The sequence below is a fragment of the Gopherus flavomarginatus genome, chromosome 1 (genome assembly GCF_025201925.1).
Source record: "Gopherus flavomarginatus isolate rGopFla2 chromosome 1, rGopFla2.mat.asm, whole genome shotgun sequence".
NCBI classification, from domain to species: Eukaryota; Metazoa; Chordata; order Testudines; family Testudinidae; genus Gopherus; species Gopherus flavomarginatus.
In genome coordinates this window covers 270,900,628-270,921,744 of record NC_066617.1, presented here as the reverse complement: position 1 = coordinate 270,921,744, position 21,117 = coordinate 270,900,628, and the positions used below count along the sequence as shown (strand labels likewise).

The window sequence follows — 21,117 nt, the reverse complement described above, 5'->3', positions numbered from 1 at the left end:
AAGACAGTGGGGTTGTATAGGTGGCCTTACAGTTAGAACCTAGATAATAATTCTACTTGTGATGTACAAACTATAAGAGAATCTGGTTCACTTTCCCAGAGCAGTAAGGTTGACACTAGTAAAAGGTAGCAATTACATTTAAAAAAAAAATGAAAGTTAGCAAATATGGCTCTGAATTCACACTGGGAGAATGCCAATTTGTGAGGTAATCTAGAGGAAGTACATCGTTATGCTGCCCCCAAACCAGCCCAAGAGGAAGATTGACTCCTTTACTCTGTCACCCTTCTGATCTCCATGTTGCTTCAGGAGTCAGTAAACTGTGACAGATGTGACCTGTTGCAGCATATTCATCCCTACATACCAGTATAGCTACATCACCACGTGCACTGGGGAAGTGGAGTCAAGGCTCCATGCACTTCTTGACCCTATCTGCCCATTCCCACCCATTTGCCTCATGTGGGGAACACAGGAGTTTGGTGTAGCCAATTTCCCTTTGCATGCAGGAAGGTATGGTGTACCAGATTGAGGGAGTAAGGAGTTACCTTATGCTCTTTCCCTTACCCCAGCAAACAGGACAAACTTTGATCTATCCCTAAAAAGGCACCAGTTTTATAATCACTTTTCACAACAAAGCTATACTTCAGTTCTCTAGAAGAAATACAGAAACTGTTGTAATGAGCCCAGCAAGTTGAGACAATCCAACACAATAAGCTGCAATTTAGGTAGGAGAAGAGGTTCAACTTTAAATCCCAAAATTTAGAGGAGATTTAAGGAGGAGTTTGAATTCATCTTTCTTCTTTAAGTTTGAGTACCTCAAAGAATAATAAACCGAAGGGAAAAGGGAAAGAGAGACTTAACCAAAGCAAAATTAGGGAACAACAGGATAATGCAGTAGCCTGTAGAGTAAGTACTAAAATAAAATAATTCTGAAGGAAAAAATAAGAGAGAAGAACTGAAAAAAAGAGAACATCACAGTGGAAGAAACTGGAAAAAAAAAAAGTGTTCAGCTGCTGGCAAATATATTTGATTATTCTCTACTACCCCAGAAATTAGGAGTGTAAAAGATTTTCTCAACTCCTTATTCTTTCCTCTTGTATTGTTCAGTGGTTTGTTTAAAGCAGGATTTTCTTGTAATATTTTCTATGGAAACAGTTATGTTCACTGGCCATTTATTCTTTGAAAATTTCCATTTCCTTTCCCATTCTCTCTAGATGTTATGCCCCAAACCCAGGGTAACATGGAGTGCAGTGGAATAACTCACAGAACCTCTGTACTCTTGGACACTCAAACATTTGGAGAAGTAGAATGAACCCACAGTAGGGTTTGAGCTTGGATCATCAAGATTGCTACCTGATGTACCTCCTTTTGTATGGTGGTGTAAATTATTACTGATAGATTGATAATGGTGTCTGCATATAGCAGTCTGGAGAATCCAGTTGCATTTGTTTAAAAACTGTAGTTGTTATGGTAGTTAAATGATTGGTCTTGTCTTGGTTGGTGGTTACTATGGCTACTGTGCTTGAACAACTGGTGCTTTGTCAGTTGCTAGCTATTTCTTTTCTGTACAATTACCACAGCATTTTCTGTTTGTTTTTTCACTCCCATAATGCTGGCTGTTGGTGAACTTGCTCCATAGATGAAGAATTCTTTAGCTTCCTCCCTCACCAAAATTCTGAAAGATTAATATAAACTTTGTTTTATATATTCACACTCTTGAAAACAAATTAAATTTACTAGCCTACAAGTTCTCTTACTGCTTTTTACTTTCTTTCCATTTCTTTATTATCTTTTCTCTCCCACTTTTTCTTCTACTTTGCTTTGATTTTCTGTCCATTTTTTCCTCTCACTCTTTAAGTAGGTTGTCCTGTCTCTCTCTTCTGTTCCTCTTTTCTCTAGGAGTCAATATTCTTTTCCCCTGGATCTCTCTCGTGCTTCTTGTGACTGACATGGCAGTATGCACTCTGCCTTGGGGTCTCAAAGGCAGGCACTGCCTCTCGTGGATCCAGTGCTGTGGAACTTTAGCCTTCTGGCTACAACACCCTCCAGTTCCACTCCATAAGTCCAAAGGACAACAGGAAAGAAGGAACTCAAAAGAGATTCATCTGGCAAGTCTTTGGTGGGACCCTGGCCTTTACCCAGGGCCTGTCTTCAAACAGGCAGTTGTTCAGTCGGTCTTCCTGGGCCTGGTCTCCCTATTTGCAGGGCGGCTTGTCTAGCTGGCCAGGAGTCCCAGGTTTCTGTCATAGAGGGAGAAGTAGAGGTCTGCTCTCCTTCCTGGTCAGTCTCTAACTTAATTAAGTCCTCTTCTTTTAGCTCCCCTTTCTATTCCTGACACATGCTCCAGGTGTCTAGGAGTGGGGCTAGTTGGGACAGTCCTCTCATGGACAGTCTGGGGCTTGTACTCCCTATCACAACCCCCCCCACATGTGTTCTTTTCCGTTATCTGAGTGTCTCTTTGTCCCCATCCCCAGTCTTTCCCATATCTTGGAGTCCCCTTTGGACCCCACACTTACGTTTTAATCTCTGGTTCTTCTTTGGATCTTTCTTCTCCCCAGCTACTCTCTGGTTCTCATTCTCTTTTTCCTTTCCCTCCTTTCCCTGAGTGTCCTGCTCTTGCCACAAAGTCACTCTGCAGAACCAGCAAACATGGGAAGTTCTTTTAGGTCTATTGGCTGGTGCCTTCTGGAGCTCTAGGATTGAAGTGTGGTGATGGCTTCTGCTTCTCTAACTCTTCAGCCTCTCTCCTCCCTCTATTCAAGGTAGGTTCTGGGATTTTAAGGGCCCCTCCTATGGCTGTTCCATCTTCTTGCTTTGTTTTCCCTCCCACTGTCAGGTCTCCTCCTCCCACATATCTTCCATTTTCCAGCCCCTTGAGGTTCCTCTTGCTGGGTACCAGGCTCGAGTGAAAGCATTGGTTGGAAGAGGGGAGGAGCTACCACATCTGTACATCAGCCTCTGAACAGAGACTGGATATGACTTTCATTTCCCACTGAAAAACTTGCAGGCAGACAGGTGGTTGAGCTGCAAATAGCTAGATGAAGAGCTTCTGCCTTGCATCCAGCCACTGGTGACACTGTTTCTGAACACAGAAATAGGCACCATGAGATGTAGCAAAGAGGCCCAAAACTTGCAGGGAGCAGCTGGAGACTTTTAAAGCCCTGGCGAACAAGGACTGTGTTTTCAGCACACAGTGCAGCATGTTGAGGTTCAATCACAACTTGGTTGAAAACAGGTTTATTATTTCCGCTCCTTAACCTTTTTCTATCTTCACTTTTTTGCATCACTGTGAACAAGATCGCCGTCCTTCCTACCATTCAGACCTGCACGGCTTAGCATGTCTTCTGTCTCTCCTTGCAGCACATTCATGTGTTAACAGATCTTGCTGCTTCCTTCTCTACAGATTTTCTGAAATCTGATCCCCGCAGCTAATAACGTCTTCACACGGCGTTTATAATCCTTCTTGGTTATTGTAATCTCATCATTACAATTCAGTCATTCCAAAAGCCTGATGCAAAGATTGTCTTACTTGCATGTGATTTCCTCTTCAGATTCTTCCACTGATTCTCACTTTGCCTCCTGTATTAAATTTAAACTTTCTCATTCTCTGCCTGCACAGTAACACTCCACGCCTCATCTCACTGATTGTATTACTCCTCAATGTGTTCTTCACTCTTGGCCTTTTTGGTGTCTTTCCCTCAGCAGCAGCAGGAACTGCAAATCTTTCATCCTCAAGAATGAAGTTCATGAGAGCAGGAGACAAATCTTTCTCAGCTACAGGGCCAAGACTATGGAACTACCTTCCAGAGGGGAAGAGTGACTGCATTTCTCTCTACTTTCAGAGAGAAATGCAAAACTCACTACCTGGGCCTGCCTTTCCTACAGCAACAATAACTGAAAAGATGATAGTCAAATGCATGCACCAGCTATCTCTAGGGAAATCTAGAGCAAATGAAGGACTTTATTCTATCCTGTGCAAATAAAACACTTGGGTGCCTCCAAGCTGAGCATGCAATAAAACCTTAAATACTGTAGCTCACAACCACCTTGGGTGAGGGGCATGCACTCATTCTTTTAACCCTTTTCATATGCTATCATTGCATGAGTACTGTAACATATAGGGCTTTAGGAGCAAACTGTACATTCTAATAACTGTAGTTAATATCAATTTGGGTGGCCAGTGATGCTGCCTCCTTACTTATCCAGCTGTGTAAAAATTTATTCCCTGACCTCTCTTTTTAGCAGAAGTTTTTTCCAAAAAGGGGCTTGCTCCTCAAAGCTTGCCAAGTATGAAAATTCTTTGGGTGCTACTGAGGTTGGCTTCTTTTGTGCTTGCTTCTAAAATGCACCATATTAAATAAAAATATTCCCAACCATAGATAACTCAGTTTTACTCAGGTGTTTCTTACTTGTTTGTTCAAATGTGTCAAAGTCCATAGATGGTGTACAGATTAGTGTGCCCCACTTCTCTGATTACAATGTATTGACACGTTTTCATAGATTTAAAAATTTAGGTGCTTAATTCATTAAAAATATTAAATTTTCTGGGTACTGATGCAGGTAATGAGACTGCTGCTGACTTCACCCTTTCTTGTAAACCTTATTCATGGAAACTGACAAGCCTGTAAGTATAGAAGCACTAGTGGGTGCTACTATAGTACACAGAAAATATTCTAAATTAGTAGCCAGTTGTCACAATTACCAAGATTACTGCACCTCTATCTCTCCTGGTTTCTCTGCATAAGTCTAGCTGACCAGGTGTCTATCCATCTACCACATGGGGCTCCTGGTAGGTGTAAGATTCCACTAGACACCCCAAAACCTCTGTGGTCTGGATGGCACAATCTGATCCCTTAACTCACAAATCAGTTCTCTCTCACTGCTTTGGGGAAATTATCTTCAGATCTTGCTCAGTCTTTGATACGCCTTGCTGGAACCAAATAGCTTTTTAGCTGTTTATAACCTTTTGATCTGTTAGCTTCCAACAATGGCTAAACAAGGCTTGCAACTTTGCTAGAGATAGGATGTAGAATCCTCAAATCTAACAGTTTTCCCCAGTTCCTATCTGCCACTGTCTTCTGTTCCAGGTGACAGCCCCCATTGAATTAAAGCAATATAGGCATATGATAAACATTCCACTAACCCAGATATAGCTATATAATCTATCTCAATAACTTGGTCACATACAATATTCATAAGATTATTATATAGCAGCTCCTCATCTGCCACACCAATCACATCTTACTTTCAACAAATTACAGGGCTTTGCCTCACAATATTGATGGGTGATAATTTGATTTAATTTATGGCTAAGTTTTTATGGCCATTCTTTTGCTAAGTGTTTAAACATTTTCATCATCAGATTTATTTAAGAATGCTTATTTTCTGCCTTGTACAGTGCTGTTTACCACTCATTTGGTTTAGTAGATATGTATAGGTTCCCAGCATTTAATAAGTTAATATTTGGAATTTAGGTGGGATAGAATAGTTAAGTTTGCCTTTTGCTTTTTATAGAAATATAGTTAGAGGAATCAAGAACTTCCGCATCAAATCATGCTGTAACTGTCTTTCTAAAACTGTTACCCTGCAATTATGTTAGCCGTTAATAAGCTTTTTATACATTATATATATAGCCGTTAATACGCTTTTTATACATTATATGTTATCTGTATTTTTCTATTTCTTGTCACTTATCTAGTTTATATTTTTCTGGAAAATGTGTCAGATTTTATATATAAAACTCAGTAGTAGCACTGGCTTAAGAAGCACAGTATAGGCAAGTGCTATGCATGCTTCCCCAGACAGCTCTCTTAATTCTGACCTGCAAACCCCTGGCTATTCTGTTTGTATGCCTCTCTTGAGCAGAGACTGCCATTCATATCAGATTTTGCAGTATCTTTCTGATATGAACCATTGGGCAACCAGGATGAGACTGCAACGTGTATTTCCACCTGTAGCTTAAGACAGAATTAGAATCTAGGTTTCCAAAGCTGAAAGGCTAATGCATCCATTCATTGAATCATTTACATGCCCTGTATATGCACTTAGCAGTTGTACACGTTTATTGCAATGTATTTTGTTTTTACATTTTCATTGGTAGTGTCTTACAAAATTTACTCCTCAAAGCACAATTGTAGAATCTACTTTTTTCGATTCTTCTCAGTCTTTATTTCTGTTAAAAGAACAAGTTTTGTGTACAGGAAGTGAGTAGAGGTGAGTTCAATGTCTAACCACCAAGCTTCAACAACATGTGACATCAGTCAACATCCTGGCTGCCTCACATTTCAGGATTCAGACCAGGGCACAGCCCAGAGATAGATCTAGTAGCGCTAAAAGATGACCTCCTTATGACCTTGGACACACACAATCTCCCTGTGCATACTGCTGCATCTATCAGTGGCCTTTGACACATTAGTCCACAAGATGCTGCTGATCCATCTAGCTGACGTAGCAGAGGTAGATGGCCCAGCACTACAGTTACTCCAATCATTTGTCTCCAGCAGAATTCAAGGAGTGGTGGTAGGCAATTCCTCCTCCTTCTCTTCTTTAAAGGCCCTTACCTGCAGAATCCCCCAGGGAGCCATACTGTCACCTCTTCTCTTCTATATATATGAGGCCACTGGGGCAGAGAATGAAATGCTGTGGGCTCAGCTGCCAACAGCATGCCAATGACACTCCACTATGTCTCTTTCTCAACTGATGCAACCATTGCCACTGTTACGATGTCAGAACGCATACAGGAAATCAACTCTTCGGTGCAGAAGAGCTGGCTCAAACTGAACCCTGGCAAAACCCAAATGATGCTGGTTGTAAAGAGAAATACTTTTCCGAGATAGCCAAGATATTGTTTCCCCCATTTGTCAAAGTGGTGCAGTACCTCAAAGTCCTGTTTAACTGCACACTGAGCTTGGATGACTGGGAAGCAGCAGTTCCCCAAAATGCCTTCTTTCACCTCCAACTTGCTAGGAAAAGTCATCCATTCTTCCTGGACAAGGACCTGACCACAGTGGTCCATGCATTGGTCACCTCTGGTCTGGATTACTGTAACTCACCATATTTGGAGTTGAGTGTGAAGATGATGGACAGACTCCAAGGGTGCTGCAGAATGTGGCTGCCTTCTTCTCCATGGCTTAGGCCACTGTGAGCATATCAGATCTGTGCTCAAGTCCCTTCACTGGCTCCCAGTCAGTTTAAAGGCCTTGGTCCTAATTTTCAAAGTAATCAATGGATCAAACCCCACCTACATCAAAGACCGAATGTTGATCTATGAATCTATGTGACAGTTGCATTTGTCTGGGGCAACACTGATCACAAAACCCAGGATGAAGCATGTGAGCACTGGAGACAAAGCATTCTTATTCAAAGGGATCCGGCTATGTAACAAACTTCCAGAGGAGATCAGGCAAATTCAGTCTGACCATCTTTAGGAATCACTGCAAAACTTTCCTTTTTCAAAAAACATTTTTACCATAAGAATGACAATCACAACACTAACACTTCCTTGTACCCTAAACCTGTACAGGCTTAGGGTACAAAAAAATCAAAACCAAGATCCTATCGCAAGCCAAGTTCTGACCCTGAAATGGGAGAAGTGCCAGAGACTCCATGATGTTCACCAGAAACTTTGCTATTGTTATTCATGAAAGGTAATCAGATACCATGGTGGGTGGCAGTATAAAATTCTTAACCCAGAGTTAATGCCACTATTTTTACATCTGTCTTAAAACAAGAAATATTAAAACTTTCACTCCATAGTAAAGCATATAGTCTCTTTTCCCCCGATCCTGGATTATTATCCTCTCCTTGAATGAGGTAGTAGTAGAATTGAAAATTTGTATGAAGTTTTATCCGAAAGGAAGTATTTGAGACATTACTTTTAGCACATTAGATGCCTTAATTTTTTTTTTTTAATCTTGCATAAAACAGCTGGGACAGTCAGAATATCTCACCCTGCCCAAAATGTCTACTATTGTGTAGATTATCAGTACGGGGCAGATTGTGTGTTATTTAAAAAATGAAATGCAAAAGCAGTTTCCTTTTTTCCATCTCTCACTATGTGGTTACATCTTTAGAAAAGGCTTAGAGGTTAGATATTAGGAGGTGTTTCCTGTTTGTGCAAACAGATGGCAAGTTGGCATTAATTCAGGCACATGCGATAGCATTATCAAAATATCTGAGTGCTTACAGAGCTTTGAAGAAAACTTTTAAAATACATTTTCTCTCTCTATCTAAGTGAATGGGATTGACAAATGTTTAATTGCTATTTAGTTACTTTAGTTGAAAATTAGTAGTTGCCTAAAATACAATTTTTTTTATTTTGCAAACACTGAGTAAAAAGCACTTTTGTGCTTTTTTGGTGTGTGTGTGTGTGTGTGTGTGTGTGTGTGTGTGTGTGTGTGTGTGTGTGTGTGTGTGTGTGTGTGTGTGTGTGTGTGTGTGTGTGTGTGTGTGTGTGTGTGTGTGTGTGTGTGTGTGAGTGATCTGAGTAAGTAATACAGTTCTCATCCCTAAAAGAGACTAAGGGGATTGTATGAATTAGAAGGTTAAATGAGAGCTAGTAGGCTATGCAGTCAGAAGGTTGCTTGTTTACATAAGGACACAAAACAGGTTCATTACTATAAATGACTCTACCTGGGACTATACAAAAAGGTGTGTATGTCTTTTTATATGCAACATGCATTATCTTGTATACTGCAGAAAGATGAGATACCAGGAAAGTGGTTTAATAGATCACAGCTTTATTAAGTAACACATCTGGGAACTATCCAGCAATGACTTGTCCTGTGCAGGTTATCCTTCATTTGTAATATGTACGACCTTGTGGAGGGATGCTGTGAGCCCTCATCTCATTAATATGCTCCCACCATGGTTGCTGGGAACCCGCCACTCTCCTGTGACAATCTAGAGGGTTATCTCCTTGCTGTTCCAACCATTTGGAGCCCCAAACACATTCCACACCTCCTCTAGGAGATACCTTTTCCTAATCTGCTTCCAATTCTGGTTTATTAGGGAACAGGACCCCCGACTGAAAGAGTACCTGCATTGGGCACCTGCCAAGTTGTGACCAAATAAATTTCACAACCTAATATACCCACTGGGACCCCGGAGTGCTGAGAGAAAGGAAAAAAACAACCAACCACCACCCACACTGCCCAGGTCAATCTGGCAGTGAGAAAAAAATTCCTTCCCAGCCCCCAAAGGGCAACTAGCACGATGTCCACAGCAAGCCCCCCAAACCCGCTCCTATTCTAATCCCAGTGGGCAGAAGGAGGGGAGTTTCATTCCCAATGAGGAATGGTGCCCTGGGCTTGAGGAATAGTTCATAAGACCTCCCCATTGTTGAGCCATTAGACTTTTGCTGCATCTCTCTGTCCAACCAATCAGCTAAAGAACTCCCCTCCTCAAACTTATGAGGAAGGCTGAGTGCCATGAGGAGAGTGTGTGCATTCCTTAAAGTGGCCAACGGTTTTCTTTCCTCTGCTGGCTTAGACAACCCGTACCTCCCCCCCAGCTACAAGACAGTGGTGGGGAGGACACTGTCAGCAACTTGATCATTTCTGCCCTAACACTGATTTTTAGTGGTGATGCAATTTTATTGTCTTCTGTGCTGTGGCCTAAGAAGCCAGTCCTTAGTTAAAACAGTTTCTATATAATGCAGGTCAACCGTTAAGAGAAAGAGGTTGGCTCCTAACATGAGGAATAGACCTTCTACAGCTCCTCTCTTCATATCATTCAGTTCTAGGGACCAGTGTTTGAAAGCTGATGGTGACTTCCTGCCTTCTCACTGTGACAAACTTTCTGCTGCTTTGAGACCCAGATTGGGAAAAAAAGCCATCTCACGGACTCTCGGAGGAAGAGGGTGCACCAGTAGGGAGGTCAAAGGGAAAGTTTCCTTCCTTCCAGTAATTCTTTCATGACTGCCATCCGAGCACTAAAACCAGAGCTAAGAAATGAGGGACAAGCTGGTAGTCCCATCTCCTCTGTTGAAAACACTAGCATCAGCCACTTTTGAGAGCCATGAATGGGGAAACGCAGGGGAGATTTTGCACACATCTTCCTAGGGACAGTCTTGAGATCACTATTGTCCAAAACACCTGGGAGATCTCAAAAAGTTTTTGGGATTGACTCTGGGTGTGAGCAGTGTAACACGGTTAGAATTGCCTGGTCTGAAACCTCTTACATTCTCCCTTATTTATCATTAAATTTTCATTAAGTTCACATAATAAATAGCCAATTCACAAGCTCTTCTTGGATGTCACCAAACAGCTTGGAGCAGATGTCACTGTCAGTGAAAGTGGTGGAGAGGCCAATTGCAAATCTACCATGAAATATGCTTCTTTTGCATAGAAATTGTATGCTAATAAACAGATGACCCTTAAAAAGATCAGAAGCTCCATTCAGTCAACTTAGTCCACCTTAGTGCAGATATTCCTCTGAAGTGTACCTGGATATTTGCATATTAAGTATGTTAGAGGGCATAAAATACACTGCAATTTAACATTTGTCATAACACTATGTATGAATGTGGGGGGAGGGTCTGAAAATGATTTCCTGTAAGGCAAGGCTTGGCAGTAGTCTTTTTTTCCCCCCTTTTTTGTCTATTTTTAAAAACTGGTATGTGTGGGATTACTTGACTTCATGATGTATTTTTTATCCTACTTGCTCTGGGACTGGATTTAGTTAAATTCTCAGCTTTTGATACAGTGCTAAACCTTAAACACTTTGCAGATTTGCCTGATCATATTATTGCTGCATTTATGCTATTTCCTGTAATTAATAAATAAAGAATACTGGGTAATGGCTCCTAGATCCAAAGGCCATTGAAATGTTTTAAAGACAATTTAAAACTGTGAAAAATTATTTATCTGATCTGTCTGTCTGATCTTATGTAGGTATTTCTAGGAAATGTGTCACTCTGGTATCCGCCTGAATCTGTTCTTACTACATTATCTGCATCCGTAGTTTAGTAAGATGCCTGTTAAAAAAGTGATAGTCTACATAGTATAGAAACTGCTTTTTTAAAGCTTGACAACACTTTGTTTTTGTGCGTTGCGGGTGCCAAATAAAAGGCTCATTTCTGGGAAGAAAGGGTGACCCTTGGTAGTGTCAGTTGACAAATAACATGTACTTGTGAAGATTTCATAGACAAACAGAATAAATAACTCACTAACAATGCTATAGGTAAAGCGGGAAAGGCAGCTACACTTATTTCAATCATCAGATAGACCAGTACATTTATTAATTAGCACATTTATTTGACTGTCTGATACCTTATGATTTCCAGTGCATAGAAGAAAAATGTTATAGAGCAGACAACCTTCTTCAATACATCAATTTTTCTTGAAATACATTCAGTTAAACACACTGGTGTCTTTTTTCCCCTTGATCTTTTAAAGGAAATAAATACAAACAAAACTGCATGAATGCAATATTCTGGTTACATTTTAAGTTAATTGCCCCAGCCCAAAGAAGCTTAAAGAGAAAAGCAAAGCTGAAAAAAAAAACCCTCTTTTTTTAAGAGGAAGGTCTTCTGAGAAAGAATTGTAGGCCCAGAATAGAGCAGCTGCAGGAAGGAAACCCAGATTCCTTACAAACTGAAAGGAAGAAGGAATGCTTTCCACAATAGTGAGAGAGAGGAGAGAGGGAGACACAGGAAGTGGGGGGTTAACAAGCTGCCTTATAGACACAGAAGCATCAGGAAAAAACACATAAAATGGATTGTAAAGGAACAGATTTTTTTTCATGGACAGTAGTTCTAATATTACCCATAATCCATCAAAAAAACTTTGCTGATACATCTGTGTTACCTCTGGGCAATTATGTAAATAACACTTTATATTACTGTATGTATTTGTTATACTGTAAAAAGTAAGCACCTTACCATTCTTTTTCTGTGGTTTGGTTACATTTACATTATAAAATTAAATTTCTGTTTCTGTAACACACTCTGTACAAAATGTATTTACTTTGGAACAGTGCCAAAATGTGAAACATGATATTTAATAGAGTATATCTAGGCAAGAAGGAGGATGTTTTCAAAGTCATTTCAACTGGTGTTAGATTCATACAGTCACTTAGATAGTACAGTGATGGCTGTAGTAAACTTTTACATAGACATCCTCAGTAGGCTTTATCCTGAGTTTACCTCTGTGATTTTGTTGGCGCCCTGAGAAATCCACTCATTGCCTCCTCCGTAATCTCCTGTATTTTTTGCCTTTCCCATCTGCGATGATCAATGTTTCAGCCACTATCCTTCTGCCTAAGGAGAACTAGACTTCAGAGTTATCAATACCAACCATTAACTGGTGAGCAGAGCTGCTGTTAAGTAATACAAAGTGCTCACGCATCTTGACGTTATGGGCTTGATACTGCAGTCAGTGAATGGAACTCCTGCCAACTACACAGAGCAAGAAAAAGATCAGGTTTTATGTCTGTTGCAACAAAAGCAGCCAAACCTCTGTTTACTTGAGGAACAAGAGACCGGAACTCAAAGTTGCTCTCCTTCACGGTAGTGGGCTGCAGCTCCTTCAACACATATGGAACACTAACAGGAGGCTTAAACAGGAAATACATATGACAAATAGCTCCTATTTATTAGTATATGTTTCCTTAATGTAGCAGAAACATTTTGATTAATTAGTGAAGCAAGAAAATATACCCTTTTGAGTACTGTAATCATTAAAGACTATGATATTATAGAAGTTATTGTTTGAAATAAACATTTTACTCATAATACAATTTATACAAAACTGAGAGTTTTTTATATCCTTTTTGGGTTAAAGAACTAATAATAAATATCTGGTTTCAGGGCAGGGTGATTAACTGGAATCGAATCCTTCCTCCTTTACGTCGTAGACATAATGCAAATTATCAAGATAATGGCCAGTCTGAGCAAGAGGCACCTCCAACTGCTGAAGTTTCTGAGGAACAGGTAAATATTTTTGTATTTTAGAACATAATTTAAACAGATGAGGGGTTGGCTACGTGTACTATTTATCATAATCTGTAACCTGTGGTAACCTTCTATACAGTTAATATGTTGGTAGCTCAAACTAGAATACTAAATGACAGTTACAACATGAAGACAGATTGAACTAATGCAATTGCATTTATGGATTAGAGCTGCAAATTTATTTTAGAATTTCTGACTTTGTATATAGCTTTTCTTTAAAAAACAACCAGCTAGTTTTACTATTCAAATATGGTAAACAAATAGACTGGCAATAGTTTGCATTATTCACGTTGATTATGGGTGAAGCTGTAGTTATGGAAGTTTTGATTCTCTTTAACTGAGCTTGCCCTCTATAGTTTCCATACTCCATCATGTATACACATCAAGACACATAACACAAATACAATTTTTATGCCAGCTGTGAATGGCTACACATGCGCAGTATAAAACTCCGTAAATACAGTTCTGTTTCATTAACATAAGACAGGAATTGCTATGTTCTCATCCTACGTATTGGACCAATCTCCAATGAAAAAGTAAGAACAGGTTGTATTGCATTCACCTTTTTTTAGTGCCTTCTTCCCCAGTGTCCGGACATGGTGCTGCTGCTTTCTTAAGCTCCCAGTGCCTCCTGCAGGCTGTCAGACTGCCTCTGTGGGTCTTCCATGGCTTAGCCTTCTGGATGGGTCAGTTCAAACCCCTTCTGGGGTACAACAAACTCAAACAGAAGAAGTACCTGACCCTTCTTGGCCATTATAAATAAAATAGTTTATTTACCCTGCTTGGGTTTAACTCCTTTTCCAGAATTAAATCAACAAGGTTCCTCCTGAACTCCTGTCGCTGACCATGGCCAGCAATAGGCCCTGACCTGACCTGGTTCCTTTGGCTGTTGGCCTAGGGAGCATCTCTCCTCACTCCACAAGCTCCAGCTCAGAACTGCTGTGGCAGTAGCAAGCAGCTCGTTTTATTTAAACCTGCTGGGCCTTGATTTTCTATTGCTGATCCTTGCCCTTCTAGTTGCTGGAGGACCAGATCTCAGTGGTTCCCAAAATGGCTGCTCCTGGGGTGCTTCTCTAAGCAAGCCTAGAGGCATAGGTACCAACTCTGTGGGTGCTTCCGAGCTGTTTGGTGGCTTGGGGAGGGCGGAGAGCAGTGAGCGATGGGTGGGCAAAGGCCTCAGGGAGGGGATGGAACGGGGGCCAGGAGAGACAGAGCAAGGGCAGGGCCTTGGGGGCAGGAGGTGAGTGAGGGTGGGGCCTCGGGAAAGTGGGGCAGGAAGAGGTGGAGAGAAGGCGGGGTCTTGGGGAAGGGGCGAGGTGAGGGCAGGACTTTGGGGCAGAGCGGGGGTGGAGCACTTCCTGGGAAATGTAAAAGTTGGCACCTATGCCCAGAGGTATAATAATCGTTGCCCTTTTCCTCTCAGAAAGCTTTTTCCTGGGGTGGATGTAGCTGAGCAGTGGATGCTCCAGCAGGGGGTCACGAAGACCTGGTAAACCCCATCTAGGGCGGCCAGACGTCCTAATATTATTCCGTCCTGATCAGTATTATGGGTTTTTCTTATATAGACAACTAGCCCCACCCCCATTCTGGGGAAAAAAAATATCCTGATTTTTCACACTTCCTATCTGGTCACCTTTCCCTGCACAGGGACTTTTAGATGCCACTGGTTATGAAATCTAGTTGATGTGAGACTACTGTTGCAAAGATGTCAAAAGTAGCATAATTCATTCTTCCCATAAAGATGAGACGTAAACGTTGGATTTAAAAGGGAAACCCACACAAAAATTATCAGTATCCTATTTGACAACCCGACAATGTATTAGTTTTCAAAACCTTTAGTAATATATGCATAGATTAAATCCGAGAAAAAGATTTTTGAAATCCAGGATAAATGTTACAATACTGAAAGTACTTCCAAAAAATCAAAATGTAGCTTTCTTGCCAACATCCAGTCAAAACTATGTTCAGAATATGCACAGTCCGCATTTCCAGATACAAATGCAAGATTCACTCTATTTACACTATTTAACATTTCTATCAATAACCTGAAGAAAACATAAAATTACCACTGATGATGTTTTCAGACAGCATAAAGGTTGGGGAAGTGATCAGTAATGAAGAGGACAAGCCTGGATAACTTTCTAAACTGGGCACACGCAAATAATTTGCATTTTCATATGGCTAAATGTAAAAATACACATCTAGGAAAAAAGAATGTAGGCATACTACCATGATGATGAGTCTTTATCCTGGGAAGCAGTAACTCTGAAAAAATTGGGGAGTCTTGGTGAATAATCAGCTGAACATGAGCTCCCAGTGCAACACAGTGACCAAAAGGGCTTGATATGATTGTTGGATGCATAAGCAGGGGAATATCGAGTAGGAGGAAAGAGGTTATTTTTACCTCTGTATTTGGCATGAGGGCGACTGCTGTTGAAATACAGTTTGCAGTTCTGGGGCCTATAATTCAAGAAGGAGGTTGATAAATTGGAGGGATTCAGAGAAGAGCCATAAGAATGATTAAAAGATTAGATGATGATACAGTAGATTCAAGGAGCACCATCTATTTAGATTAACAAAGAGAAAGTTAAGCAGTGACTAGATACAAATATTTGTTAAAGACCTCTTCAGTCTAACAGAAATATATAACAAAATCCAATGGCTGGAAGTTGAAAGAAGACAAATTCAGACAAGAAATAAGATATAAATATTTAAAATGAGGGTAATTAACTATTGGAACAACTTACCAAGGGTCATGGTAGATTCTTTATCACTGGCAATTTTTAATTCAAGATTGGATTTTTTTTGTTAAAATATGCTCTAGTTAAAAAGGAATTATTTTGGGGAAGTTCTGTGGCCTGTGTTATACATGAGGTCAGACTAGGGACCGCAATGTCCCTTGGAAATCTATTAATCTTGTGACTCAGGAAAATGTGTATTTGCTGTTGTGCCCTATAGGGAACAGACAGTTGTATTGATATTTACCCTTCTCTCTATGTTTCTTTTTGGGGAAGGGCAGTTTTAATCTTCACTGCAGGCTTCATAGGGACCTGCCAGTGAGGAGGAAGAAACAAAGTATCTCCCAGCCTGCTGGTGGCTGCCCATTTCTGGGGCTGTGCTGTCTGGTTTCAGGCCTTATCCCTCAGTAAGGGGGTAATAGTGAGTGCTGCTGCTGCTGCCATGACCATTTGGTGAATTTTGCCAAAAAATTTAATTTACTGTCAGCTGTGATTGGATAAGAATAAAACTATTTCAGAAGAAATCAATTAGATTTTCACTTATAACTAAACACAATTTAAAAAAATGTAGGTTTTACAATTACTCCAGCTTGAAATTGGTATGATTTATCCATTTGGGTATTGAATCTGGCACACTGTGTTATAACATAAAACAAAATTGGATTTAAATGCAGTACCGTTTGAATCAACACGTATAAAGGAAAGTTGGCATGCAGACAAAAAGTCAACCATCAACATTATATTGTAGCACGTGAAAAATGCTTCTCAAGTACCTACTGACCACTGGAATTACTGTTCTATTGCAAACTATATTTTCTCAACTGCAGTAATGTTTTCTGGCTCATCCAACCACACCATATCAGATGAGTGTTTTGATATTAAAAAAAAAAGATATACCATTGCACAGAGTGTTCAGTAATAAACTAAACAGTTTTGCTGCTATATGATAATTCTAAAAGGAAAAATGAATAAAACTGTGATTAAAGGTGTTTTTTTTTATTTCTCTTACAGGTTGCACGACTTATGGAAATGGGATTTTCAAGGGTAGATGCTTTGGAAGCTCTGAGAGCTTCAAATAACGACCTTAATGTAGCTACCAACTTCCTACTGCACCACTGATGATTGCCTGTGAAGAAAAACTTCTTCAGCAAGAGGATCAAAGCCACCTCTGGATAGACTCATAAAGAGCAAAAGCCAAGGAGAAGAAATGTCTACTATACGCGATGTTTCAAAGTAGTGTTAATGGATGGCACTGACTGTTCCTAAATCTCCAAATAAAGTGGTAGTTACTGTTCTGGTTATTCTTTAAAAGTAACTTTTATCTCTATATGTTCTGTGATATCCTCAAATTTTATTTTAAAAAATTTGTGTCTTTCTTTTTTAAATCAGTATCAGACATATTATTATTCCTAATAACTAGGATATACAGAAGCAACTCAAACTACTGCAAACAGCTAAATTTACCTATCAGGAAAAATTATAATTCTATTCTTTTTCTCAGTTTCTTTGCTCTAAAACTGCAACTCTACATTATTTTACAGTATTTTGATTTTTGATCACGGTAATGAGAAAATGTGGTGGGTAATGTCATTTCTATAAAGAATTATGGGACTAATATTTCATTCATCAATAAGTTTTATTAATGTTTGTAATATTTTCTCTCTCTCAAAATCCTTTTTAAATAAAAGTTGTAATTCAGTACCATAATTCATGTAGGATACCAGAACTGTTACATGTATATTGCAGGTTACATTAAGTGACTGGTATAAATTTAAACTATACAAATTGTGTAGTTAACTTTACAGATCAGATAACATAAAAATACTTGAATGGAAGGAGTAAAAGGGAATTTGCTGATTACAGTAAGATCATACCTGACATCATTAATCTGATTTGGGCCCATTTTCATGGTAACATGATGGAATGTTTAGTATGCTGCATGTTAGTTTTGCTTTTTTTTGAGCAGCCTATACATTTCTTTAAAAGAAAAATACAAACCAGGCAGAGGAAAAGACCATTCTTCTGGTTCTGTCTGGTCTTAGTTTAATGCCGTTATAGATACGGACCACCCTCGGTGTACTACTGGAGGCTGTACTTAACTGTCAGTCACTGAGTGGAAGCCTAGCCTTTGGAAGGATTGAGTCAAGCCAACAGGAGTCTAATGGCAGGGGAGCAAGAAATGGGTTTTAGAGTTTAAAATGATAAATATACCTATTTCACCTCTTTTTCGGAAGTGCTGTGCCTCACCAGCTTGGGAGTTTCTGGGTACGCAGCACCTCTGCAAATCAAGCCAGTTATTATGGAGGTGCCAATTCTGGCTCCATTATTAAAGTTAAGTTGAGTTTTGCACTTAAATGTATCATGTACATGTGCAACATGTATTTTATATATGTGCATGCTGTATGTATTATACATATATGATTGAAAACAGGACTGAACATGTCAGGAAGAATGAAGTGGAAGGAGTAAGAAGTTGGAAGGAAAGAAGAGAACAGAGGGGGGAAAGAGGAGGGAGAACTACATTTTAGAAATTAAAATGAGGGGATAATTGGGATTTCTAAAAATGGCAGCTTTACTGTATTCTGCAAAATGAACAGAAAATAACATCAGATTTTGTTCACATTTAGGTACATAATGTACTTATAATAATACAGATTATTTTGCTCATGTCTTAATTTCCCTTGGACTGATTAAGAGATTTGAAATGAGAGGCCATTATTTTAGCTTGTGAACATTGTAACGTGAGGTATTTGCATACAGCTACAGTCTTTTTTGTAGACTCTTCCTGCATTTTTAAGTGAAAGACTGTTTTGATCACATAAAGATGACTGGCATTTTTCCTGCATGGGTTAAGGAGATGTCTGGAGTCAGTTAAGTCTGAAAACTGACTGGATCACAAAAAGAAGCCCCGGAACCTTAAAAGGAATCTTCAAAAATGGCACGATGATTTGCAGCTCAGTTAAAACTTTTGAAGTATACGTCTAAGAGGTCATACTTTTTTATTTTAAAATAGATGTAAAGTCTCCCCATCACAATCAGAATAATTGTATATTACAGGGGTAGGCAACCTATGGCACAGGTGCCAAAGGCGGCACGCGAGCTGATTTTCAGTGACACTCACGCTGCTCAGCTCCTGGCCACTGGTCTGGTGGGGGGGGGCTGTGCATTTTAATTTAATTTTAAATGAAGCTTCTTAAACATTTTTAAAACTTTACTTTACATATAACAATGGTTTAGTTATATATGATAGACTTATAGAAAGAGACCTTCTAAAAATGTTAAAATGTATTACTGGCACACAAAACCTTAAATTAGAGTGAATAAGTGAAGCCTCAGCACAGCACTTCTGAAAGGTTGCCAACCCCTGGTATAATAGGTGGCCATAGAGGGTGATAAATAATTGCAGATAGAATCAGTTACCCATGTACGTAATTATGTATTTATATATTACCCAGTAAAACATTAAATATAACAGATACACTTCCAGATACTGTCCTACTATAGAAACAAGGGCCAGTAGAGCTGCATCCAGATTCCATACAGATTTAACACTCAGAATGTGCAAGTATGTAATTAGAGTGCAAGTCAGGACTTTACTAGAGTATTTGCAGATTAATATTCTGTAGGTCTAAATATTTTATTTTTGTTGTTTTGTATTGCAGTGGTATCCAGGTGTCCCAGTTCAGACCTAGGCACTCTTAAGAATGTACAGACATATTGGATGAAATCCTAGCCTCACTGAAGTCAATGGCAAAACTCACATTGACTTCAAAGGAGCCAGGATTTCACCCATGGCGCCTGTCTTAAAATGCTTGCAGTCTTCTGTAGTCTTCATACAAAAACTTTTTTTTCTTTTTGATCCCAGACACTACTGAAGAAATTTGCAAGGTGATTCTTTCAGCAAAGTGAGACTTGTAGAAATTAGAGCTGGAAAAAATATGTTGGGTCACCTGCTGTAGACCATCTCCATGTATGTGCAAGATAGTTCCTTAGAGCATATTTACTAGTGCTTTGTCCAGTCTAAGTTTAAATGTCTCAGATGATATGGTTTCCATGTGGAGTGCACGCCAGACATTTTTTGAAGAGGCAAAAGAAAGTGTCTGCCCTTTCCCTTTAGCAGAATACAAATCAGTTTTCTATAGGGAAAGGCTGCAAGGACGAAATCTGGGCCCTGTTGAAGTCAGTGGCAAAATTGTTATTGACATTATTAAAGCCATAGTCTCACCCAGAGGATTTGTCTTCACTGCAGCTGGGAGCATCCCAGCCCAGGTAGCAGACTTGCACTAGATTCACTTGAGCTAGCATGCTAAAAATAGCAGGGTGGACATGGCTCTGGCAGAGATGGGCTAGCCACCCGAGCTCAGACCCAGGGTGTCGGGTGGGTTGAGAGCCTGAGTGCCGTCCAAGCCTCGATGTCCATTCTGCTGCTGTTAGTGCACCAACTTGAGTCCTGCTAGCATGAGTCCATCCAGCCGAGCTGGGAGGCTTTCTCTCAGCTGCAGTGTAGACATATAGACAGAGTCTCAAGTAGTGGTTGCTATTACAGATTTCACTAAGGCTAAGAACATTCTTTAATGATGAAGCTTCTGTTGATCAGAATAATTTATCAGAGTGAGATCTTTAACTGTCGTATGGTATTTGGGAAATGCACAGAGCTTTCCATGGGATGACTGCAGAACTCTACAGTGGGAACATCAGGTTCCCAGAGTCTTCCCTTTCTTTTAAGGTGCAATATGGTGGAGCTGTTTTCAGAAATGTCCTCCTCTCACAGCATAGGGGACAGAGATTACTACCTCTCAAATAATTAAATTTACAGTAACATTTAGCTTCTTATATACATAGCTGTGCTATATAGTGCCTATTGATGCCTTAAAGAACTAATTATTTAAGCAAAAGATTATGTGCAGTTATTTTTGTATGAAAACAAGCAATATACATCCTAGGAATGCTGAGACACTTGGCAAAATAGCCAGCCATCTTACATGTGGTTATAATGCTGTATATTACTCTGGAAAATCTCATTGTGACTATAATATGGGTTTGTTACAAGAAAATTAAAAAGATACATTCCTCTCTCTTTTAGTGTGTGTGTACATTTATTGAACTTATGTTTAACTATATATCAGAGGTGTCCAAACTTTACAGCACTAGGAACCATGGTTGGCACTTAGCAATCTAGTTTGTGAATATGCACAGTACTTTTTTGTATTTGTACCTACCTTGATAAATGAATAGAAATCAATTGTCAGTTCACTAGAGAGAAAAACCTGGTATTGATTAGCTTGATTTTACCATATAATTTCAGGGAGAGATGGCGCTTGTGTAAGGGGACACTAAAACCTCGGGTGGGGGTGGGGATTGGTTGGCTAACTCCTAGTACCAAAAGAAAGGGGAAAGGATCAATGGGAAATCAGGACCCTGAGACTGACA

At 39.8% G+C, this 21,117-nt stretch overlaps 1 protein-coding gene across 3 annotated transcripts in view; it reads left to right on the top strand.

Moving 5' to 3' along the window:
• UBAC2 (UBA domain containing 2) overlaps positions 1-20,758 on the top strand; it is a 199,957-nt gene extending 179,199 nt beyond the window's left edge. For all 3 annotated transcript variants that reach the window (XM_050950488.1, XM_050950500.1, XM_050950490.1), the window contains 2 exons: positions 12,806-12,928; positions 16,699-20,758. In XM_050950488.1, the coding sequence (XP_050806445.1) occupies positions 12,806-12,928; positions 16,699-16,806 (231 nt within the window). In that variant the 3' untranslated portion in view covers positions 16,807-20,758. The remainder of the gene's footprint in view (positions 1-12,805; positions 12,929-16,698) is intronic.
• Positions 20,759-21,117: the final 359 nt, after the last annotated feature.